The sequence below is a fragment of the Galleria mellonella genome, unplaced genomic scaffold (genome assembly GCF_026898425.1).
Source record: "Galleria mellonella isolate WM207_F2 unplaced genomic scaffold, CSIRO_AGI_GalMel_v1 utg103, whole genome shotgun sequence".
In the NCBI taxonomy this organism is placed as follows: Eukaryota; Metazoa; Arthropoda; class Insecta; order Lepidoptera; family Pyralidae; genus Galleria; species Galleria mellonella.
Genome location: NW_026441966.1, coordinates 2,254,701 through 2,282,200, shown reverse-complemented (window position 1 = coordinate 2,282,200; position 27,500 = coordinate 2,254,701). Strand labels below are relative to the sequence as shown.

Genomic DNA, 27,500 nt, shown 5'->3' with positions numbered 1-27,500 from the left:
TCTAAGCAGTTATCCAATGTTGTGCTGAATAAAGTGTCAAGTCTTGTAAAATTTCTTTTATTTATGTACTTTTAAGAAGATTTATGGTCTTATACTAAGTATATCAGAATTCCAATTAATAATTCCTACAATACATACACTGACAATATTAGAGACGTTACTATTTATAATCTCAATATTTACATAAGTACGTCACATTTATTATAGTTTAGACATCGATTAATTTTAGGAATGTTACATAATATATTGTTTTAGATCAGATGTAATGTAGACAAAATTTTATTTCTTCATGAACATTGATTACAACATCTATTATATGTACCGAGACTGGTATCAATCCTTTGTACCTTGATACATAATCTACTGTTTATGGCAACAGTGCCGGGGTGCCAGAATAATTATCATGAGTCGTAGCGAATGCTCGTCTACGCTATCTCAAATGAAATAAAAATAGAAAACCATTAATAAAGGACTCAGAATTCGTATTTAAAGAGTTTGTAATGATTGACTTTAAGGTTCAGTTTTCCTGGGAGCATCTAACTACTAATTGCATGGCTTATAAAACTTAAGTGTCCACAATTTACTAACTCTTTTTGCTTTGAAATTACGAATTACTGTAAATGTTTGCTTTTCTTTCCAGAACTCTGAATACAGTATATTTAGCGAGCTTACGCCTTAACATTTTACGTATTTGTTCAGTCATTGTAGCCAAATTTTGAGTCCATTTTCTTTTATTGTGTACCAATAAACTGATAAAGATAGATAAGTGTGACTGTGTACAACTTGTAATTTAAGATATTGATAATATACAGTTATATACATATATCTAAAATATTTACGCATAAAATCTAAATATTATTATAACACATTATCATATTTATTTCTCAAAATAGGTTACTAGTTTTATAACTTTAAAATTTTCCAAAAAATTGGTTTTCTAAGTGATTCTATAGTCTTTAGGGACTTACAAGTAATACTTTCTGAGATTAGCTCATGCCCTAAAAATTCTACTTACGATTGATTAAACATGAACATAAATCCTTTATTAATACATTATTTGTAACCTACGTGTACAGATATGTAGGTATATTATTTTGCCTTACAAAGTTAAAATACGTTGAACACATTTTTAAACTTTCGCGTTGTGAATCGCGAATTTAAATAGATGTAGGACATGTTTTAGCCTTACATCATTTGTTCGAAATTAAAATATTAACAAACAAACAGTTAATCTTGTGTAAGATATTTAATACATGTTTAGGTGTCTTATTCATTTCCTTTATTTGGGATTATTTCCAATTATTACATTTAAAACATTCATGTGTATATTATAATATACCTATTAGTTGGTGGTTTACATGTCTTGCTACAAAACCGTGACCAATATTTGTTTATATTTAAACTAAGGTAAGTCTCTGTTATTAAAAATAAAGATACTTAAAGTAATAAATTATATTTATATAATTTATAGATTTTGACACGTTAAATTACAAGTATCATTGTTACACAGACTAAATAATATAATATTTAGTCACTGTAAACAGAGATTTGGTAAATACTGTTTAAATAAACAGAGTTTTAATTATTTATTGTAGTAGGATCGTAATCGAAACGAAATAACCACTTGCTTGTTATAAAAACTTAAGTACATTCTAATCTCAATTTGATAAAAAGCATCTTTTAAGCCAGGTTTAGATAAAGATAAATTTATTTGCATAAACAAATCACGTTGTGTGTGTGCAGTAAATACATATTAGGTATTTTAATTATGTAGTAATTGTAACATGTTTTTTACCAAGATTAGCATGCACATTTTTTGTTTAGGACTTTTCCCTTGACAGACAGATTCATATTCCTTTTTTCTATTCTTTAAAATAACTATGACTAGAGAAACTCAATTCGCAGCTTTGTCTACAAGTTCGATTATATTTTCTGTTTATTTGAGCTATACTATTTTATTTTACTAAACACTTGATTTTATGATCAATATCTAACTGATGTTCATTTAGATATTGAATTTGAATTTTGGATTTTTTTTTGTTTGTTTTGTGTTTAGTAAATTAATATGCAACTTAATTGTAATATATAATGAATCATAGCAGTCTCTTAGGTACACAATAAGCTGCGAGTACAATTTTTCTCTACTTCTTCCAGATCCAACCAAGACTGACATTTTAAATGGGCCCAGTACATCAACGAGTCTTTAGGACTCGATATGTCCTAGAATTTTGTCAGATTTTTCTTGGTTAGTTTTTTTTTTTTTTTTTTAAGTAGTTTTAAGTAGTCCTAGGTTTTGTCGACTATTATTATTATTGTTACTTTTGTACCCGAATTGATGGGTATATAATATTATGTCAATTATTATGTTAGTTTTGTACCCGAATTAATGGGTATGTTAGTTTTGTACCCGAATTGATGGGTATGTTACTTTTGTACCCGAATTGATGGGTATGTTAGTTTTGTACCCGAATTGATGGGTATGTTAGTTTTGTACCCGAATTGATGGGTATGTTAGTTTTGTACCCGAATTGATGGGTATGTTACTTTTGTACCCGAATTGATGGGTATGTTAGTTTTGTACCCGAATTTATGGGTATGTTAGTTTTGTACCCGAATTGATGGGTATGTTAGTTTTGTACCCGAATTGATGGGTATGTTAGTTTTGTACCCGAATTTATGGGTATACTAGTTTTGTACCCAAATCAATGGGTATGTTTAATGTAACTCCATCACTTTGGCAAGATATATATTTTATAGTGGAATAGAGGATGGTTAACATTTAGTTCCACCATTTTGACAAGATATTTTATAATAGAATAGAGTTACACTTAGTTCCACAATTTTGGCAAGATATTTTATAATGGAATAGAGTATGGTTAACATTTAGTTCCACTATTTTGGCAAGATATTTTATAGTGGAATAGAGTATGTTCAACATTCAGTATGAATGTAGTTATAGGAGAGTTGAATGATTGTTTGGTAACTTTATTTATTTTTTACTTGATGGATTATTTGGTTTATACTATTTATTTCGCCATATAACTATCGCTTGCACATTCATGCACTTATTTCGATTAGTGCGATATTGCTTTTGACCTAAATGGCTTATAAATCCACACTTTTAGCAAAAGTTATTTCTTGCAACACATTGTGCATCATAACTATTTTGATATGTACTCTCACATTTCATACACCGTATATTCTTTACCGAAATCTCTTTACAATATTTGGTTTCTTTAGTGTCCTTTTACTGATCTTTCATCAGTCTCTATTGAATTGCTTCCACAATATTTATTTCTATTTAAGTAGAATTATCTTTTAACTTAAGTTCTGAGGAACTGCATTTTTCTACGATTTGACAATTGAGATGTTATAATAAGACAATTTGCAAAACGGGAATTTTATGGTGGTATATTATTTATACGTATTTATATAAATACTGTTAACTAATGATAATCGACAAATAACCAATTATGTTACTATTATTAACAAATATATTAACCGTATATCGTAGTCGACAAATGCGTCTGACTACCCCGTCAAGGATTGAATCTAAATAAAATATTATAAGTTGTTATTATTATATTTTTTTTCAGAATTTTGTGTTTGTAAATGAATATACTAAAATGATTGTTCTAAAACAACCTGAAAAATAAGATGTTGCTGATGTCAACATTAATTATTTATACATATTTACAATTTAAAAAAGAATCTGTAATTCAGGAATAAAGGCTATTTTTATTTTATTTTTTATTAAATGATTATACCTACCTACCGTAATAATGTATGCTATTATAATTGTAGGCAACAATATTGTAAATGCGAATACTTGTACTTGTTGTACAGGTGGATAAATGGATTATTCTCAGTTACAAACACAGCCTTTTGAACTTATAAACCAACATAAATACGTAGGTAAATTTATGTGCCCCAACGGCGAAAGGGTAACCAACTCAGAATTAAGCAGAGAACTACCGGCAATGCTAATATTCTGCTGGTTCCTTGTAAGAAAAATAAAATCGTAACCTCAACTCTTACCAAATATCTGTTAAATAATGAAATTAATGTGAAGTGTTTGAATATATCATAATTATCTTATGATAATTACATTTGTATTAGGTTTATACCTACATACAAATCTATTTATTATGGAAGCAACCTCTATAATCGGAACCACCAATTGCATAAACTTGTATCTAAATAGATTACAGTTTATGTGGAATTATGTATTTAATGGGCTTTGCTCATTCGGATTGTACGGTGTATTTTATTTGTCAAAATAATTACTCCGACTCGGCTAATACATGCAGGCACATTTTGTTGTATGTATAGTCAGTATTCGCTGGTATCCCCGAACTACTTATCTTAAGAATTCAACTGTTATACTTATACTGTGATGTAAATATAAACAGAAAGTATGCGGTACGGTATACCTAGACATCAACAAACGCCGACCATTTGTTTAGGCATGTATAGCAAGTTATTGTACGACTATGATGCGCAAACGCGTTAAAATCAGTCACAGTGTGTCGCTAAATTACAAAACGTACTATGCACCGTAATATGTATTATCAATATTTTGCTCTCTCTATACAATTTATAGAATCAAATCTTTATTTCTTTTTGAAATTGCTTTTAGTCTTTTCTATATTTAATAAATTAATTGAGAATTAATAAATTATCTTCTCTCTTCCTTGTGAATTTAGAAATTTAACAGTTTAATGTTATTCGTGTCAAGTTACATTAAAATAACAACGCAATAGTTACACTCTTTGGACTGATTAGAACAAGTAATTTTGTAGTCGTATGACATATATATATATATTTTTTACTTACAAATTTTCACCTCGTCGCCAATTTTGTGCTGTTCTCCTCGTATGGTAGGTAGGTGTAGGAAATAATAAACAATAATATGTCACAATGCGACTCACACGACCACCCGCCCGGACGTCACCCAGAGGAGTGGCAGGAGCGGGGGGACTTGCAGTCTCAACTTTAATGAGTACATCACAATAGGTATAAATGATTTAGATAAAGTAAAATTAGAAACATATAATTCAATTTATAGGAAGTTTTAACTTTTCATTGACAGGCCAACATAAATTTAATAGAAAGCTCCTATACTAAACAAATCTAATCTAAACTAAACAAATCATCATTCTTTTCAAAAATAAAAAAAAAATATATACATACTTGTGTACTTTTTGATTGAATGTAGTGTTCATTTGCTTAGTCTATCGGGACTATATTACGTGGACTACCTACGCTATATTATATACTAAACAAGTACATAATATAGCGTAGTACATATATCTTATGATTAAATAACTATCTATATAATGGAGAGTATGCAAAATAAAAAAAAAAGTGTATTTTATAAGGTAACATAACAAGAAAGTACAATATTAAGAATGTTTCCATAATTTGAAATAATTTGACATTTCATTCAGACGTTTCTGAACGCACAATAGTTCTATATGGCAATGGCATGCATGTCATACATGGCTTTGTACAATTTAGTTTTAATAAAAATAATATAATTTGCTCACTTTAAGTCACAAAAACAGCGTAATTTAACTTTATATTTCAATACAGTGCCAAATGATCGCCCTTAACAGTGTTAATTTTAGAATTAGTAGATAAACTATAGAGATCCGTGTAGGCAGTGATTTCGTGTCCTAATAAATCAACATAAACGCTAAATTTGCATGATTCGTATGCTCTACTGTACGGACTAATATCGACAGATAATATTTAGGAGACCGGGTGGATGCACGATCCCTGTGGTGTGTTTGCAGTGATGTGTTTACTTCTGTAGTTGTCACAGTAAGTATGATGTCATAGTACAACTGCCATAAAAAAGAATGTTGGCTTTTTGCCCACCTATTTTTCTTCCAATTGTAATTCTAATACAATTTTAAGAAAACATCCATGTGGAAGAGCTTAATGAACCTTACAGGTTATAACTATGTCTATTGGTATCTTCATGCTGCCCAAGTTGGCACCAATATGTGCTGACAGGGGCGCTGTGGCTTAGTCTGTGTATAAAAAGAAAACGCTGTGATACCAAAAAGTATTAATTGTATACAAGTATAATTGTAAGTAAGAAATTTGAATATATAATGAAAATTGTTTTTTAATATATAAATATGGTTACTCCATTTCTGTCAAATATAATTTACTCGTCAGCATGAAACATTAAAATTATTATACTTATCAAGAGAGACAGCTGAAAAATATGTTGGAAAACAAACTTTCTATATCACTTTTTCACTTTTTTTTTTACAACATTAATTCAAAATGATAAACAAGTACACAAGTAGTTTGTTAGAAAGTAGAGCCATTCTTAAGCAGTGAGATGTTATGTTGCCACACATTGCTTCAAAGAATGTAAGAAGATAAAAAGATAAGATAAAGTAAATTTTATTCTGTGCTTGATCTTTTACAAATGTTACTTTGTAATCTATAATAATAAAATATAACATATATAGATTGAGTATAACGCACTTTAATAAAATTAGAAGGAATAAAGGGATTCACATAAATTTGCTTTTACTTATTGCTGTCTATTTTATAAAGGATGGTAACAATGTGGTGACAATAGGGGTATGTCAGCTAGACTGCTATTTCAAATTTTGAAAATAAAAAGAATATTTTAATTAAAAGCTATAAAACAAATGCATATATGTTACTCTGTTTTAATGATTGTATTGTTCAGGAAAATCAGTAATATTAATGTACATTGTATTGAAATATTGTTTTACCTGCTAAAATAATTGGTATGTATTATAATTATTTTACATGTATGCAAACCCTTTCATAATTAGAACAAATCTAATGACTCATTTAAATCTATCAAGTTGTATGGCTTATACATTGTGATACTGGTATGTACATATATCTTACTAATATAATAAAATTGTATGTAAACATTGTGAGATATTTATGAAAAATTGATATGAATGGTCTTAACAAGACTGATAGATGCCAAAACAATAATTTTCAGAAATTTTGTCTGTCTGTTTGTTTTTTCTGGCATAACCCAAAATTTTTGCATTTTGGCAGTTGTATTCCTGAAGGTCTGCTTAATAATTGCTATATTGTATCTTGATACACCATCTAGAAGTAGTCTAATTTATTAATTTTTGTAATTCTGAAATCCATATCTATGAAGTAGGGTTAAAAAAACTAGTACATATATATGTACTAGCTTTTTCACTTTATACTTATATATTTCATATATATTTAAACCACAAATTCAATACCCACTTTTTTTTAACAGTTGATTAAAATTATAATAATTTAAAAACAGAACTTAAAGTTTCCTATTTGTAGAGCCTGATAAAGTTAATTATAAACATGTTTTGTGTCCATTACTGTTATCCATGTTTTGGTTACCTGAACGGAGATAAGGCATATACTAATTGGCTCCGAGGTTTGTTGCACTGTCCAAGTGGCCTCAAGGTTGATAGTTGACCTCTGGTAATATAGTCATTGTAGTTGTTCACTGACTTGTAGTATTGTAGTAATTTAATAATTGGTCCTTTTTGTTTTTAATATAATTTATAATTGGGTCTTGTTTTGCATTATAAGTTGTTTATAATTTTATCTAAATTCATATTATGAGTAGTTATGAATTTATATAAAATACATCAACATATTATGTTAGCAACATTATATGTATATATGATTATAAAGTAAATATTTATATTTTTTTTTTTGTATATATAAATATATATATAATATATAAAAATATATAGAAAGATATGAGTAAAGGTAATGCAAAGACAGTGTGGGTCACTAGTATCTATTATTTTTATTATTTTTTAAATACAGGAAATATTTAAAAAATATTAATGATTATTTGTAGTTAATATAAAAGATACATAATATGGAGACCAAGGGATGAGCAGTAGCACCCCTCTTAACACATTTCTAAAAGCCTAACTGTGATTGCCAACCTGCCCGCCTACCTGGCAGCTACTGGCAAAACTCCCCTTATAGGGAGGGCTTATGTTCAGCAGTGGACAGTTAATGGCTGAAATAATAATAATAACAGATAACTGCCTATTGAAAATTAGTTTAATTAATATAATTAATTTTTTATAATCCTTCTGTTTTTAATCTGCTTGATATGAGTCTTATACCATAGAAAGAGGATGTAGCTAACTATTGTAATACTGGCCAGGTGGCTTTGTGTAATTTACCTACATATAATATTCCCAAAGGGATAAATTTATACTTTAAAGTTTAACAACAATTATGATAACCACTTAAATATATATTTTGTATTTTCAACAGCTCTTTTATACAACTACTTAATATAATTAAACTTTTAGAATAATTAATTGAGCATTGACCACAATATCAAGCTATAAATGCATACAACAAGTTGCCTGTAGAATTAAGACATTTCCTTATTCAAAAGAACCTTTTTTTTTATCAAAAAAGGACATTTATATTTATGATGAATATTTTAACCAGTTATTTTCCTCTTTATAATTGTATCAAATAATTTGTTTTATATTATATTCAAACACGATTTGTAAGATTGTATGTGAATAAAATGATTGATTGATTGATTGAATCTACTTAAAGCTTGAAGTCGTTGTTCTAAATTTTAAAAACAAGATATGGTTGATAAAACGTTTTCAGATAATATAAATCCACAACCAAAGATTTTATTGATAAGATCCTTGTGTCTTATGTATGTATATGTGTACAGTGTGTTTGCTATTATATTTAAATATATATATATATATATATATATATATATATATATATATATATATATATATATATAGTTCATGTGAGCAAGCCCTTGATATTTTTTTCTTTATGACCAGAGTGCAGTGACTGAGCGGAGATGGACCCGTCGCGGCGGCAGCGCACACAGACCAAGGCCACTGCCGAAGAGCAGGCCCTCGACCAAATAGCCAGAGAGGTAAGTTAATTTTTACGTCTTTTTATGGATGAACAAGTAGAGTGTTTGCACAAATATTTATTGTTTATTTGTAATTTTTTTTTAACCTACAAGGAATAAACTTACTTTAAACTTTTAAACTTACTTTCGTAGATTTGTCACCCCATGCTCTACATTCGTTGTATATAAATATTTTTATTATTTTTTTCTTTATTTATCTTTTGGAAAGAGAAAAATAAAGAGTGTAATAAAGAGTAAAGAGACAAAATCAAAATGAACTCACCTGCGGTATGTCGGAGAGTCAGGCGCGTTATTTTCACGTGCGCGCAGTACGCTTCGTAGTTGTGGCTGGTGGCTATAGAAATGGCAGCACAGTGCTACCGTTCAAAGAAATGTAATCAAGTATAGATAAATTTAATTGCTAGTTTATTAATTTGGTACGGCAATCTCTCCGTACGAAGAGGACATTAGCCTATTACCATACTAGCCATGTGGTTTTAGTTTAGTTTTGAGATACCAACAAATATTTGAATTGATTTCATTTATTAAGAAATTAGATAGAGAGACTTAAAGATAGAGAAATACGTGTTTTTCCTGCATTCTTTAATGTAATTAAGTCAGTTTCATATAATCTCTATCCTAGGCTTTTTTTTGGGCAGAATGTGAAACGCGTTTGTAATGAGTCAGAGTATTGAAGCCCTATGTAAAGTTTAATTCTGCGCTTAATTTTTTTTTTTAATAGAATACGATTATTAAATTGGATTATATTGTGATTTATCTATTTTAAAATCAATGTCATTCAATATGAGAATATAAAAATGGTTTTAACAACGAAGTCACAAGGAAATTGTGCTCGTTATGAGAATCGTGCTACAAATCTGTATGACTTGTTTAAAGGTACTAGGTATCTGCTGTGAAGACATAGGTATCTATTCTCACAAATATTATTGTAAAATATGTGTTATTCATATTGCTTTATTTTCTGTGAAAATGCAGTTTAAAATATATTAATATTTATGCGTCAAGACACATTGCACAACAAAAACTGTGCATGTAGTTGCAAATCGATATGTTATCATTTCCACTATCTAATTTGCCATTTCGTTTTCAAGTATTTCTTGAAAAGAATGTCTTGCGTTTGCTCTATTCAATTCCACCAAGGTTGAAATTACATCCAATAGATAGGTACTATATACTTTTTATTCATTCCCATTTTAATCGCTCAATAAAATATTTGGTTAATATGATTTTCATATTTTAGTAACGTTTTATAAATGTAATATGTCATAATAATAAATTCTGTAATACTCTTCAATATATAATAATTGTTTTGTGTTTTAAAATCAATTAGTTTTGTCCTGGAACTTCGTATACTCGTACACCGTGCGGTATTTTTATACCTACCTGCATGCAATCGTATCATAAGGGCAAATCAAAATAGACTTCCGCATGCTTATTTTAAAGTTCCTTTTACATTAATAAAATACAAATTATTAAAATTAACAATAAATTAATACATTCTGCGTTCTTTTTTTAATTGCGGAATAAACATTAATAAACCTATTAATCGTGTTTATTAATTTAAAAAAAAATAATAAACCTGAATATTAAATTAAATAATCCTGTTATTAACTTTATAAAATGCGAAACTTTAAAGAAAGTTTATTTAAAAATAAAAAAAAATAAAACACAGACGCAGTCCCGAACATACGCATGTACGCACGCACGTAAGCTGAATTGAGGGATATCTTTCTTTTTTTAAGTCGGTTCTTGGCTGAAATTGTGTACTGAATGAGAATTATACAGAATAATTTATAACAATATAATCTTTACATGCAAAATAAAGTAGAAATAAATATATATAAAATATATAAAAAAAAAATTACAATCATAACTGATAATAAGTGATTTAAGTAATATTAATTCTGAAAATACATTTATAGAAACTGGTGATCAGATAATTTTATCTTTAATCTTTAGTGGCTGATAGGGTTGCCCCTTATTTTGTTTTGTATTAATCTACTGTAGTGTAGTTATAAATTTTGTGATACACAATTGTCTAAAAACATATTTGAAAATATTTTTAATGCCTAAATTATTTCTTACTAGTTATTTACCGCGGCCCACGTGAATCAATGTATAAAGAATTCTACTTGCTAAGTTAGGATATAATCTACCTGTGTACAAAATTAAGTTTAAATCCGTTCAGTAGTTTTTGATTGTGAGAGTAATAAATTTCCATCTACTCATCATTACAAACTTTCGCATTTATTATATTAATAGAATTATTATTTATTTATAAATAATAAAGGATTCGCTAGAAACAATTTAAGGGCAACCCATGAATATAGTCAGGACCATTTCTTGAGGCAGTTTATAGGAGAGGAAGATCTATGAACAATGCAAAGTTAAATACACCGGAGTCTTAAATATTAGAGTAATATTTATTATATTTATGCTGAAGTAAAATAATTAAAATTAATTATTTACATATGTAATATAATAAACACTCGTTAACACTAAAATTTAATCTTCGCTAAGTTTTTAAAAAAAAATACTATAATCAAGATACTCGTAGGAACTGAAATGGATATCCAGAATTAAAAAAGAAATGTAATTAAAAAGATATCATTGACAACCCTGATGCTACGTTAATCTATTTATGCCCAAGCGCATACCACTTGCAGCGGATCGAGGCGCGAAATAAAACATTTGGCCGAAATAGATGCGCCCGGGTGCTTGCGCTATTTCCGAATTGTATTACTATTTAAATAAAATACTCAGGTTGTGGTTAATATAATTTTATCATTTTGAACGCAATGCTGCAATATCCTTCTATCCTTCTTACCTATCCATATTCGCGATTAAATCTGGGATCACATTGGGGGTAGATGGCTACAAAATCAGTCTATAGTCCAACTGTGCGTCGAGCAGATTAAGTCCCGCTAAGATATCTAATAAATTTCCACCAGTCGCGTACTACTCAATCAGCCGCGATCTCCGCGCAACATACAGTGAAATTTAAGCGAATTAACAAAAGTGTCGGGTAATTTGGAGTAAAACAAGAACAGAAAAAGACCTACACGCGGGGACTACGCGAACCAGGTTTGTCCTTCACCCTTCTTTTTACACAACAGGTTGAATTTTACACATTACATTCGATGATATTAAGACTTGTTAAAACAATCCCGCCGCTGAATACTACACATGTAAAACTTTTTAATAAAAGATGAGCAAAAATATAATAAAATGCACTTGAGTTGCCTGCTGTCAGTTAGCCGCAACTAGGTTTTTAGTTAGGAACACTTACTTGGGCCCTTTTTTTTTAAAGGCAACCCTATGTTGTGATATAGAAAATAAAATATACTTCCATTTAGTGTAGGTTTTATTAAAAAGAACTGTAATTACAGGACTATCATTTAGAAGAAAACTTCAGATGTTGGCAACACTTATTTGCGTTCATTTTTCATAGTTAATCAAATGTTACTTTGTAAAGTATTATATTGGATGTTCACTCAAGTTTCATCTAAATAAAATTACATTAAAAAGTTTATAAACTGCAGAATTCAACGACGGGATCTTATATAATGCGAATCTATAATTCTGTTTTCATATTTTTTTCCGATCTTGTCATTATAATTTCGGCTCATATCTTGATTCGCTGCGGAGTATATTTTACAAATAATAAATTTAAAATCAATAAATAGGAATTATAAAAAATAGGCGTTTTTATTGTTGTATTTTAAACTGACGCCGTTTTTATGCCGTTTTTGTAAATTAATTTGTCATCAAATATCCCAAATAGAAATATCCTCATAACGTTTGATTCCGTGAATATCACAATTGAGTACAAGTGGCGTGCAAAATTAATGTTACAATTTCATGATTATTATGTAGAAATACAATACAAAAAGAGGAGCATGCTTGATATACTACAGAAGATTTTATGGATGAATTTCAAATAAACATTTCGATTTGTTCATTAAAAATATTTTATTTAACCATAAGAATTATTTTTTAATAGTTTTTATAGCTTTGCGATAAAAAGAACAAAAGAAAAGCTTGGAAATGACAGTTGACAGGTATTTGTAGAGGAAGGAGATTTACTGCCCCGACCATAAATAAATGGCCTTTTACCATTTATTTATGGTCGGGGCCATTGATGATGATTATTATTATTATTATATTCATTTGATATATTTTTTTACTTGTTTTGGTTAAACAGATGACGCCACTGCATGTATTTTATGTGTCAATTTAGGCCTTAAATACGATAGTAGCTTTTGGTTCACAGTTCTTTATGCCTACCTATATAGTTCTTTGATGTTGAACTTTTGATAGACAAATGGCTCATACATGTTTAGGCATCTACAGTTTATGTCTTAAAAAGAGGAAGTTTATGATATTAAAAATTAAAGGTGTTTAAAGTAATAATTTATTATACTGTATAATCATTTACAGATATTGAAACATAAAAAAATATAAATAAAGAATTTTAATAACAACTAAATAATTTTTAATATGTTAGAGGTTTATTAAACACTGTTTAAATCAACAGTGTTTTTTAATATTTTTTTATAGTAGGAATAATAATAAGTAGGAACAAATTTATTTTTAAGAGAAAAGTCTACGAATATCTTTGGAAAAAACTGTGAAAGCAGTTCATCTTCATCATCATCACTTTTGATCTCTATCGTTGTTTATTTGTGTTATCGTATATAATCTATAAGTATGTAGGTATATTTATATATGTATATTTATATTTGCATGTATTTATTTTTATTACATATTTGTATATTTATGTAATATTTGTTTAATATATTCATGTATGTATATTTATATAATCTCTATTGTATGTGTTGTAATTTGTTTCACCGCATATTAAAATTTCTGTTTTGCCAAAGGTTGACTGGGAGAGAATGCTATATAGTATTAAGTCCGCCTTTTGTGCCAGATTTTTTTTTGTAATGTGGTCAATAAAGCATAAATAAATAAATAAATAAAAAATAAGAATGTTTTTAATTAAGTAAACTTAATTATAATAAAAATAAGCATTAGTAAATAGTTATTTTATTTTATTATTAAAACGACAAGCGTTTAAAGAAGTAATAGAAACGATATCAGGTACAAATAGTATTTTCAATAACGCTTAGTGCGGACGAAGTTTCCTATCAAGTAGATTAGTAGTGATATGTTTAGATTTCATGTAAATTGGATCGTTTTCTATCTACATATGTATGCGGTGCAGTAGGTCAATCGCTTTTGCGAGTTACTAGTAGCAAAATTTATTGTACATACAATTTATTCTACTTCGTATTCAATACTAATTATTTTTTTCCCATAAACATTATTTCTCAAATAAAACTACTATAAATTGCGGGTTAACATAAAAATAATTAACCGTTATTGGTTTTTAATTATCGATCGATCGTACGATCGAGCGAGCGTGTAATCGATTAAGACTACCTTCTGTAATCGATTAGACTCTACCATTGATGATTCGATGACTCTATGACAATGGTCTCAACACCAAGTTGCGTATTAAAAATTATTATTCGCTTCCTGTTATTCTGAGCTTTTACTAATAGAGTACTTTAGTATTAATTATATTAATAGAGATCTGTATCTCTACAAATTGTTTTTAGTATATGTATTAGCAAATCAAGTATCAGCCGTGTCCCGGCATAGATTAAGCCACCCCTTCCTTTCCCGTGGGTCTCTTAAGAGGCGACTAAGGGCCCTCCTTTAGTCGCCTCTTAAGAGGTGCCTAGGAATGGGCAGCAGCGTCCCTCTTAAAACATTTCTAAATCTTAACTGCGGTTGTAGCAACAAACTGGCAATCCCCCCCCCCCCAAGGGGAGGTTTATGATTAGCAGTCGTCAGTTTAAGGACGATGATGATATGTATTGAGCAAATTATTAAGAATGGAACGTGAAGACGTCTCGGGGCATATGTACTTCGCATTTGTTTGGGTAAAGCTCTGATAAATACTTACCCCTTTATTTATAAAAACAAAAATATCTTACAAACCTTTAAAGGATAAATCGAAACACCTTCTCTATGAAAATCATTTTATCAGATAGCATACTAGACATATATATATATATATATATATATATATAAATTATTGTGACGGTAATAATAAATAAGCTACATAAGTCGTTATTAGTTCTCACAGCAATCGCACAATTTTTAAAGCAGGTGTTAAAATTAATGTAAATAACGCATAGAAACTGGTTTGCGTCCTTTACTATTCCCATATTTGCAAAGCATTACCTACCGCTTTAAAGGATCTTTTCATTTGTCAACTATTATTGAATTCTAGGCATGATCATGTAGCCTACGTATTTTAACTAGTTAATGATCGAATATTGCAGTTGGGCGTATGGTGTGACAAGAATGGATAATATTAAGAAAAAGTGTATTGAAAGATGTCAGAAAGTAGCGCCAGAAATAGAGAATCCTTTCTATCTATTTAAGAGCTGCGCTCTTGTCGGTGGAGCTCTTGCCACTCACTACGATTTACAGCGAGTCTCTTCACCTCTTGATACGACACGACACCAACTCCTTCCTTGATCTGCCTGATGTAACTATGTCTCGGTCTCCCTTTCCCCCTCCTTCCTTCTATCTTACGTTTTATTATAATGTTCATAAGTTCGTCGTGTCGTATCAAGTGTCCTAACATTTTTCCCCTTCTGTCCTCAATAGTTCTAATAATTTGTCTTTTTTCTTTAACCCTAAGCAGGACATTGCTAATTTGATCCCTCCAGAGAATCCCATAAAAAACATAAAATGTAAGAAAATGCCAAGTCTCGCAACGCAGACCTTTTACTACAAAAAGTTGTGAGATCTCATGTTAAATCAACAAGTCAGCTATTTTAGTTAGTGTCTATGGAAGCGCCTACTCAACAACTTTGTTATAAATTGTTATTTAATCAATTACCTATCAACAATTATATTGATCGTATCAATACAATTGTTGATTTTTATTTTTATAATAATTATAATGACTGTGATTTCATTTGAACTAGCTTTAATTCGTAAACTATAAGGTATATTGGCAATGTAGCCAGTTATAGTATGTCCTCTTGATCACAAAAAAAGTTTCAAAACTTCTTGCTTTATCCACGATCTAGTTATAGGGAGTCAAAAGTGCCGTGAGTTGTTCCTAGAAAAAGATGGTAGGGTCATGTTCGACTTGGCGGAGGTTTTGCCGTGCCCCCTGATTTAAAAGTAATCATTTGTCTTGATATAGACATGTGGTATGCAGGCAGGGTAATAATATATTAATAGCCCTTGACATTTCACACAGCGCCATCTAGTGTCTAAATAAGCGAAGCTTTTACTACGGATACTAGAGCAACAACATCCCACTGTAGAGACGACTTAGTATCGAGTTTTAAGTTTTTATTCTCGTACACTATTACTATTATATATGTTCCCCAACCGCCTCTTACGACATACTGAACGAGGAATGTTAAAAAATAGGATGAGGATAGCGTCTTCCTCCATTATCACACTAGGAGTCCATCTGCCCGTCTCCTTAGAGCACTATTTGTCCAATGATCCGATATGAGTAACTTTTTCTTATTCACATCTATCTTCATGAGACGAATTATGAAAATCGAGGATGTGTGTGATGTGTTTAAAGATAAAAATCTCTTGTAATATGGGATTATTAGAAAAATAGTATATTTCTTGTTTAAATGTTTTCGTAACCAACCAGAAACACTCCAGTAATTAATGTCTAAACGATCTGTCCATTAAGACTTCTTATATCTCAAAATATATATCTAAATGTCATTTCTGTTCTCGATTTAAGGGTGAGAGAAGAAAACCGAAATAGGTTATTCAGAGCGCATAGTCTCGGGGTAATGCCCCTAATGCGATCGATCCGGTGTCCCAGTTTTGTAAGGCCTATCAGGACTCCACGTGTCAACGTTAACTGGGAGCACGATTGTGCAAACTCGACAAATTTACTATACGCTTTGATAGGGTAGTGAAGAAGATGCCAATCTCCTTTTTATATGTTTCCCTTAAGTATTTTATGTTCTTTTGTGTGTATTTAAGTTCCAGACGCCTGAATAGTCTGGCCTGTACCGTATGACGTCAATGTTGGCAGCATCGATCTGTCTGCCTGCCTCCCAGCCCAACCGCGACTGCCTCCCAGTCTTATGCAACTATGTGATATTTTACGGGATTCACAATAGGACTTAAAGTCCATTGTCTTTTATGTAAATTTGTTCATGACGTCAAACAGTCTACGTTCTAGTCTATTCTTGCGCTACAAGCATAGATATCTATTTCTCTAAATAGTAAAACAATAATTTTAATATTACCAATGAATGTTTCTCATAGGTAGGAATAGGATGCATTTGTGATAAATAAAATTTTAATCTGACACGTGTTTAAATATCTAACAACATAGAAAATAGCTAATTTACGAAATAATATCATAAAAGATGAATTAAAGAACTAGGTAAATCCATTACTTTGCTTTTATGATCTTTACAGTTTACGTTATCTAAAATTTTCGATGCACCGTTACGTAAGCTTGCACAAAGCGTACTGGTTAATTACTTACGTAATTTCCGCCTATTTTTTTTTTTTGCATGTTTTCTTTTGTGCTTTAATAAACTATGTTATAAAATATTGAATGAGATAATTCAATGAGTATGTACTGTGTATACATTTGTAACATCTTGCGACACGGTGCGTTAAATGAAGCACATAAAAATATTTAATGAGCGGTAAGCAGCGCGACTCCAAAAATAAATTGTTGTGAATGCAACTGTGTAGTGCACGTCTAAGAATCTTTGCATCATCTTTTTGTAATTTTGCGCGACATTCTGTCGCATATTCGACGAGGGGGTTGTTTCTTGGGCGGGCGGCTGGAGGGGCGCTCTGGGCGGCAGAGGAGGGGGAGCTCCAGCGTCAACGACCGCCACTCGGCTGTCTGCGAGCGCGAGAGCACCCCGCCCGATGCCTCACCCGGCCTCACCTTTCAACTTGCGCTAAGTTTTTACATGCACTCGGTTATATTCAGTGCCTCTTTAGTCTTCGTCACGTGCGATATCCATTTTAAATGAGTGAAAATCATTCGTGCGGATAACGGATAAAGTTATCAATAGGTTGCGTGATCTAAGTGAGCCGGTTTATCCACGCGACATTGGCATTCGACTCGCAAAGAACTTGGATATCTTTACCTATCATTAAAAATAGCACGTGCGCTATTTTGCTATGTGCTGACTTGAGCACGTTGATGGATAATCCCTAGCGTCCGCTTACCGGTTTCGGTGACATATTGCCGCGTGAAAGTGTGTGAGACTGCATCGATCTAAAATAGACGTTTTTATTTATGAACAATGCGTCGCTAGACACTTCCTACTGACAGTGTATGAAATATGCTCGTGTAGGTGATATTCTTTGGTGTTTGTGTTGTTTCCTCGGTGATGGCACGACTCGGACTAGCGATGGTGGTGGGTGTGGCTCCTGCTCTGGTGTCGTGGTGGCGTGGCCATGGCTCGTGGTTGCCACCGCCACTCGTCATCCTGTCGCCTACCACTGAAAAGACTCCGAAATGGCCCCCGCGTCGTTCTCCCTCACTGTCCGATTGTCTGGAAAGCAGCAGTGATGAAGAGTCAGCTCGTTCGATTGTCTGCCTAGTTAGACCTAAACTAGTAAGTAGCATTTTGCTGGTTTCTTACGTTATTTTTCTTTATATAGAAGGGTATTGACATATTTTATTTTTGTTACATGCAAAATTAACTATTTCAAATGCATCTGAGGTTGCAAGATGTTGAATGATTATTTATCAGTCCAATAAAACTTATCTCCATTGTTTCCATCATGTTCAAAGGATTCTGTTTATTTTAACAACCGTTACCAATGATTATATTATAGAATATCGTTTATAATAAATACTTTCAAAAGGAAAGTTCAGACTTTACATAATTCGAAAGCAATATGGCAACCAAATGATGGCTGTGATGTCATCATTTCATGTCTTTTGGTTGAATTCGATTCGCTAAGCATTTTATTACCAGACATAGAGGGAGACGACTGTTTTGTCGCGTGTGGTCTCGCGTGCGTGTTTCCATGCGACTCACTCAAACATTTCACATTCCTAAATATAATCCAGCCCTTTGAAGGGATGCTTCAGACATCGCGCCGTGATTTAATGGCAAATAATCGTTATGTTAATTGAAAACGTTTGTCATAAATCTATAAAATTAATTAAGAAAACGAGGATGATGATGACTATAGTTGGTTTCAATAGAACTTAATAAAAATATAAACAAGTTTTGATGAAATGGCCACAGAAGCGCTTTAAATTAAATTAGTAACAAATCGAAAAATTCAATTAGAAGTACTATTGAAACTGATTATTGATAGTTGCTTAAACCTAATTATAAATTATGGCTTTGTTCAAAAAACTGAAAGAGGGTGACGAGATTTTATTAAGTATTGTCTGCGAATTAGTCCTAAGTGACTAACATAGTTATAAACAATATAGATTCAAGTAATAGTTGTTGAATATAACAGCCTTATTATATTTAGACGGTGGTTAGATTACATTGGTTAGTTTTACAATCTTAAAATTACACATTTTAACAAACATTGGCTAGAAAAGTACCAAATCCTTAATTTATTATAGAAAAAATATATTGGTAACATTTTGGTATTTTTAAAACTAAATTTAGCTAGATTTGTGAAATTCTAAGGGGCAGTATGGCTTTTTTTATACCACTGAGGTGGCAAACAAGCATACGGCCCACCTAATGGTAAGCGGTTACCGTAGCCTATGAATGCCTGCAATACCAGAGGTATTACGCGCGCGGTGCCGACCCTGAAGAAACCTCTTTACCCTCCTTTTGAAGAACCCCATGCTGTAGGCTTTTGGGAAAACCTCGGCAGAGAGCTATGTTAGTGTAGACCGTCACATTTAAAATAACAATATAATAATTATAATAACTCTATATTGCGTACAATAGAAATGTATATAGGGAGTATTTATACAGAATGTGCATTGTGCATACATATATAAAAGGCGGTCTTATCTCTAAAAGCAATCTTTTACAGAGAACCTGGATCCTATTGCAGATCGAATTATGAAAACGCGGCTTTATTTGTTAATTTCTATGATTATGTGAATTGAATGTAAAACAGCCTACACTTTAAAATGAAGCAAAATTTGTCGTTGCGTTGTTTGTATATCCAAGGCAGTAAGCACTATGCAATATTAAAAGTGTTTTATTTTAGAAGTCCAGCTAAATAGTATAGAAATGTTGTGCCCCAGCCTATTTTAAACCTATAATTTTTGATATTTTATTCCTTAAACAATAGTACTAGTATAGTATTATATTATCTGTCATAATATTGACAAAGATAATATAAGATCAACATAGTAAATCCTATCCGATTGAGTAACATAATTATACACAAAAATCCTTTGAATTTAGAGCCGCCATTTTGATGTTTCGTCAAAATAAAGCATTCGGTAATCGTAACAACAAGTAATCGGCTAACATTATCAATGTAGGTAGACGCTCGGTAATTACTAAGCTCATTAGAATGTAACTTGTAAAAAGCTTTGTGAACACATTGAACGGATCTCTTGACCCATTTCACATACATAATGAATGTTATCAAATTTTGTTTGCCAATTTTTCTTCACATATTTAATCCCGTCGTCATCTTGTTCTGTGTTCTTGTTACATAGGTACATAATGAAGTATGTGAAAATTATAAACAATAATAATTCTAAGTGTGAAGTATGTGAGAATGTGTTATTTAGTTAAATTGCTGCGTACAGAGGAATAACACCTGAGTCCTCAGGAATGGCAACGCATGGAGGGTATCATGGGCGAAACAGTATATTCTGTTATGTCCATGGTACTGCTCATGTCTATAGGCGACGGTTACCACTTTTCATCAGGTGGGCCGTCAGCTTGTTTGCCATTCTAAGTAGTATTAAAAAAAAATTAATTCAATTAAATTGTTAAATCAATCGTCTAGTTAGATGGATAGAAATATTTCTTTTTTGGAATTTCAAAATGTTTTAAGTATATCAGTTATAACATAACTAACTTAACACTTATAACATAACTTTAATAAATAAAAAAAAAAAACATTTATCTCTTAATCTGTCTGTACACGACGTTAATTTAGAAAAAAAATCTTTTTTTTTATTATGATAGTTAATATTTTGGATAATATTAAAAGGAAACGGCGCATGAATTTCTCTAAGTTTATAATATACGAGGTTTGTCCGGAAAGTACGTATAAAAGTTTTTTAAAAATTTTATTTTACAATTATTCAGGTAAATCAATTTTATCCCCTTCAAAGTACTCCCCCTGTGACATAATGCACTTGTGCCAACGCCGTTTCCACTGTGAGAAGGCTCCTTGAAAGTCCTCTGGTTGTAGGTTTCTCAGCTGCCCCGTCGTAGCTTTTTTTATCTCATTTATGTCCCCCAAATGCCGCCCCCGAAGTACCAATTTGGTTTTTGGGAACAAGAAGAAGTCACACGGGGCCAAATCCGGCGAATAGGGGGGTGTTCGGTCACCGTAATGGAATTTTTACTCAAAAACTCACGGACAACAAGAGAGGTGTGGGCAGGGGCATTGTCGTGGTGAAGAATCCAACGCCCCTCTCGCGCCAATTCTGGACGAACTCGTGCCACACGAGCTTTGAGGCGTCTGAGCACATCGACGTAGAATTTTCCATCAACTGTCTGGCCTGGAGGGACGAATTCTTGATGGACAATCCCCCGAACATCGAAAAAAACAATCAACATTGTCTTGACATTTGAGCGGGATTTTCTTGATTTTTTTGTTCGTGGTTCCCCGGATGTCTTATCGAATTAGATCGGCAAAAATTTCACGGCCATTCTTGCCGAGTTTCGAGAGAAACTTGATTACGACGCGCTGCTCTTCAACGGAAGCGGGCTCCATGCCGACGGGGTTTCGTTAAGAGGTAACTTCACAGATGGCGTGACAAGCCAGTTCGCACCGCACGGCGGTCAGACCAGAACTGAAGCATTGTTAGGGACATAAGGAAGGGGTCCTGCGCTTACCTGGCCTCCCCACTCCTCTTTCTCGCATTCCAGAACACTTTTATACGAACTTTCCGGACAGACCTCGTATCATTCAATTACGTCTTTCAAGTATTTTCAATGGATCTATCCCCCATACTTCCATTTAAAATATTATTTCTCCTAATTTATTGAGTAAACCTTAAACGTATTTTATGAGTATGTTAGAAATGAGTAATAAAAATATTCAAGCAAATTTTAAACACTTACATATATTTTAAAAGAATGACACAGTATCAAAATTTATCAGCGCGCGCAACCTCGCATGCATTCTATTAACAACTATTTAATAAACATTCTATTAACTTTAATCGCTTTAAGGTTTGTACCTGTAACATATCACAAATAGACTAAATGATATTTGATTCTCCTTCAAAAGAAATAAATCCTCCAAATTATAAATAACTAGACTAGATCAATAAAATATCGATCGTTCACCCTTGTTACGAAAGCGCAGCACCGTCACACATGCATCGGCTCGTTCGGTGCGCGTGCGTCGCGAAATGTCACGATATTTACATTTTGTACGTTGGTCGGTGCGCGTGCGCATCTCGCACGTCCATCGATCCCGTTCGATTTCCAAACTGTTAATCTTCCGCAGTTTTTGCTTTGCGTTGTCGCGTGCGCGTGCCAGTTTAATTATACTGTGCCTAACTGTTGCGAGTACGTCCCTGTGTAAAATTTAAAATTTAAATTAATCATTTGTTAGTGATTCCAGACTTACTAATATTGTCTTTAGTTCGTTGCACCTTATGTATATGTATTTAGAGATGTTTAAAATTATTAATAACTGCACTATTAGACATAATTCATAAATCGATGTTAAAAAAATATTGCAATTCTTTTACCACTTTTGATGTATTGTACTAAAATCCTAAATAAGTTTATTAAAAGTTTCTTTTGCATAAATCAAAGTCTAGCTCTAAAAATTTTACAACAGTAATTATATTATTTATTATATTATATTTTACAACAATAGGATTACTTTTGTACATTGTAATGGTGAAATAACATTTATTAATCAATAAAATATTGCCAATGTACTATCTTTACTGGGTATTACATATTTATTTTTATTTAACTGTATCTGTTAAGTAAAAATAAGTACTAGTTTATAAATAGAAATAAAGAGAAATCGATTAAAAATTACATGTGTTCTATTTTTTCTGTAGAAATGTATTCAATTTTAAGTTTCTAAATTTCTCTCTATGACAGATTATTAAGTAGGCAGAAAGGTAAATATTTGACTTCCCTACTTTTTTATTATTTACGTATTTCATTAAATATACCATTTATAAATGGCGTATCAACATAGAACATACACCAAATTTAAAGTTACATTGTATACTTGACAACTGTAAAAACCGCATCCAATTTGATGAAGTTTACATGATGCCGAAAAAAAACATACAGGTAGCCACAGACAAGAGTCTAAAAATTACTGTTCTAGTTTCAGTTGCAAGAGCAAATTTTTAATAAAAATTAAGACTTCTTACATAAATTTTTCTAAAAAATCTCCTGTATGGACATCGTTTACTTACAATTTTATTATATTAATAAGATTGTATTAAATCCTACCACATTACGCAAGTTGTGAGTGTAAACTAGGAGGCAGGAGCACGTTTGCGTACATACCCGTTCACACAGGGCTATTGTGTGAGCCACTTTGCCCGTGACGTCCTTGCTTTTGTTCAGCTTCTGTTTAGCGGTCCACAGTCGATATACCTGCTTGATGCTGTTATTCGCGAAACTTCAGAATAGGTTCCTCTTACTTGGATAATTCTATATGTAGCTAAAATACCCTCTTTACGGCAGGAGGGCTATGTTCAGCATTACACAGTAAATGGCTGATACGATGCTGATAATGTAGTTAAAATGCCAACAATGGCCTATACCTAGTTAGATAGAAACGGTGTCAGCTCTCGCAGTATAAAATTTCTCTATGTATTAGGTAAGCGTAATCAAATAATGAAAGATTGTGTCCTACAAAAAACATACACTTCAATTGTGATAGAATCATTTATTTTGATTTAATAACTTAACTACTGAATGGATTAAAAAAAAACAATGAAACCAATCTGTAAGTATATCCTTTTAGATAGAAAAAAAAAAAACATTTTTCATATCTATTTAGACGACTGAAGCTTACGGAATTATGAGGTAACAAACAAAAAAAAAGTCAACCGAAAATCAACCGTATGAAGAACCTTCTTCTTTTTGAAGTTAGTAGATTATTAGAAGCCTTAAATGTAAGTTTTCTATGAAACTGAATATTTTTGCAAAAAAGACATTGGTCGAATATCGACAAAAAATTGCACAGCCTTCAATACTAACTTGACAGGATGATATATTACAATTTTTTGTCGTTTTCGCCTCGTGTTGATTTATGGAAAATGTTTGGTTTCACCGACCGTAAACTTTATTAAAAGTGTTTCGTGTTGCAACCGTGAAGCAGTTGTGTTTGCATGGCTGTGTTTCGATTTGAAGGGTGGGATATGGTAGTGAATATACAGGGTACAGAGGAATAACATCTGGGTCCTCAGGAATAGCAACGCATGGGGGATATCATGGACGAAACTGTGTACTCTGTTATGTCTATGGTACTGAGGCGACGGTTGCCACTTTCCATCCGTGTATAAAAAAAAAAGTTAATGGTTTATATTTTTTTTCTATTCTTTTTTTTTATGTGAACGTACTGTATTAATACAATTAGTACAGCTATTAAATTATTGCTTTATATTATGTTCAAATAGTTACAAATACCAGTTCGTAGAAACTAAAAGTTGCACGAACTATTATCATATGCAGTTATTTTCGAAAATATTATATTTTTGAATGATTCTGTTTCTAGATCTAATGATTCATCATCAAATTACTGTTTCTGTTGATAGTTGACTTGACCCACTTGATGATTCGACTTTCGAAACACCAAAACTTTGTTACGTTTTAGACCAAATTCAAAGTTTGACGACGGAAAAATTGTAGGCGACTACAAAAACATTAAATACCTTTAAAGTGACAATTAACTTTTATGCAAACTTTTTTTTTTCTAAAAACTAATTTGGTGTCGAGTCCGCTAACTGTTGTGCCAAATAGAGCGAGTTAGCAATCTACGGTTGCATTGTAGCATTGATGCAAAAAGCAATAGAGACTCGTTACCTAACTGTGGATCGTCGGTATTTAGACGTCATTAGCGACATTCTACATGTTACGGACGGACGCGCCCCAAGTATGAGGTAGTCCTGTCTAGTAATGCGTTCGTAAAGTATTTATAAAAGTATTTATTGTAGGTACTTACAATTGTAAGTAATTGTGAACAATTGTTCAAACGGAATTTTTTCTTTGTTCTAAATATGGTATTTTTTTTAATTGTATATATATATGGGGTGGTAAAAACATAAAAACTATTATCATTATCGCCGTCATCTCAGTCATTATTTGTCCACTGCTGAACATCGGCCTCCCATAAGACTGCCATAAAGAACGGTTCTAAACTACTTACATCCACTGATTTCAATAAAAACTATTGTCGTTCATCATTAATGATATAATGTTATTTTATAGTAAAATGTAAACTGTCAGTTCTGCAAGTAAATTACTAAATAATAATGAAAAAATTATTTACCCCAAACAATAACAAGTTATATAGTGCGAGTTACACTAAAAACAGAAATGTAGAGCCAAATCATGTCTGAATGATTTATATATACTAAGATTGAACAAATTCCATAGTATTTTTTTAAAAGCTTAAATATTATAAAAAAGTTAAAATCTCATATTAAAAAAATGTAAGTTTTAGTATTGTGTATATATAATGTTAATCTATAGATTAAATTTACTCACGACTTAGGTAAATTGAGGTTGAGATTATGACTTACTATTTGACTTTGATTAAATATTACTATTTTTATCACTGTAATAATTTTTATATTTTATATGTAATATTATGTGCTATATTATCCATAGATTATTATAATAAAATTTATTACTTTAAACATTTTTTGTTTTTAATCATATTAAACTTTGTTTGATTTAGACATAAATAAAGGTCATCTAAACGTGTATAGAACATCTCTCCATCGCAATTGTAATATTTTTGTGCTAAGATGATTAGTGTTATTAGAAAATAATTATTATATTTCTTGTTATATGTTGTATAAATATAATAATAAGTAAACCCGAATCAGCTACATAATTATTATATTTCCATTGTTATATATTGTATAAATATAATAATAATAATATAATAGATAAAAAATCCACAGCTCTTAAAAAATAACTTACATGCTATGTCTCTTATGAATACAACCAATAACGAATTTTATTTCTACAAACAAAAATTTTGATTCCAAAGCGAGGTAGACAAGTTAGAGTGGGTGTATGCAAGTAATATAAGCACATGTATGAAAGAAACCATATATAATAGTGAGTGTCCATAAAGTTAATTGATATATGAAATAATTAAAATCCATGTTGCTAAAGTTCAGATATTGACAGCAATGATTAAATAATACAAATGGAAGTAACAAATACAAGTGAACGGTTACGCCAACACTGTCATTAGTGGACTAGTCTTTAGAAAGTAGATGTACAATGATTGTCCACAATTCGACACGATTAAATTGATTTTTGTTTTCATAATCAAAGGTTACAGACATTAAGGTATCTATTTGACTAGTTTGGATGTTTTATTTAAAAAGTTGATATAACAAGACTACAAATACGTAATTATTAAATTTCAAAAAAACAAACTATTAATATAATAAAGCACTTAATATTTGCACTTATTATTTTAATAAACAGTGCAATAAAGTATAAATAAATAGATATATATCTTATTTTCATATAATAATATAATATAAAATAAATATATACAATGTTTTAGGGGATTTTTTTTTCTTTCGTCTGAATGCCGTTTTCCTGGCACCATGTTTACGTTTGTTGTCTGTGTTTTTGTTTGTATCAGTGTATAATTTTTATAAAACTATAATACTATTTTTATTCATGTGTAAAAATCAACTGAAATGTGTAATTAAATGAATAGATTATACCACTGCACAATTGAAACAAAATTAACCAAGTTCAAGCTTATCTCACACGCTGAGATTTCTGTACGTAAAATTATCACATAAATAACTTCTTTTTAATTATAAAATAAAAAAAATTGAATATATAATTATGAGATAAAATCTGAAAACAATATCCTTATGTCAAAATTTATTTATTGTATTTTTGTATATGAAACAGACATATAGTAATAATTATTCTTATTAAAATTCGGAATATCTTATTTCTAGTCATTAAATTAATTACATTCATATAAATGAGGGTAAGTATTTTTTACATTTTTTATCATAAGTTAAATACCTGTTCCGTTATACGTACAAAACCGTGACATAAGGGTTTCTTTGTGTCATTTTTGTACGGAACCCTAAAAGTGATAAATATTCGCGGACAATACAAAATTAACCGTGACTCGT

The 27,500-nt window shown here is 31.0% G+C and overlaps 1 protein-coding gene across 3 annotated transcripts in view; it reads left to right on the top strand.

The window, feature by feature from the left end:
• The first annotated feature begins 5,462 nt into the window (after positions 1–5,462).
• LOC113514411 (leucine-rich repeat flightless-interacting protein 2) overlaps positions 5,463–27,500 on the top strand; it is a 52,420-nt gene continuing 30,382 nt past the window's right edge. The window contains exons 1-2 of one of the 3 annotated variants that reach the window (XM_026898506.3): positions 5,463–5,826; positions 8,847–8,944. In XM_026898506.3, coding sequence (XP_026754307.2) covers positions 8,867–8,944 — 78 coding nt within the window. In that variant the 5' untranslated portion in view covers positions 5,463–5,826; positions 8,847–8,866. Of the gene's footprint in view, positions 5,827–8,846; positions 8,945–11,646; positions 12,029–17,905; positions 18,604–27,500 lie in introns of those variants that run through there. The other 2 variants (XM_052903083.1, XM_052903075.1) reach the window with 2 other exon arrangements.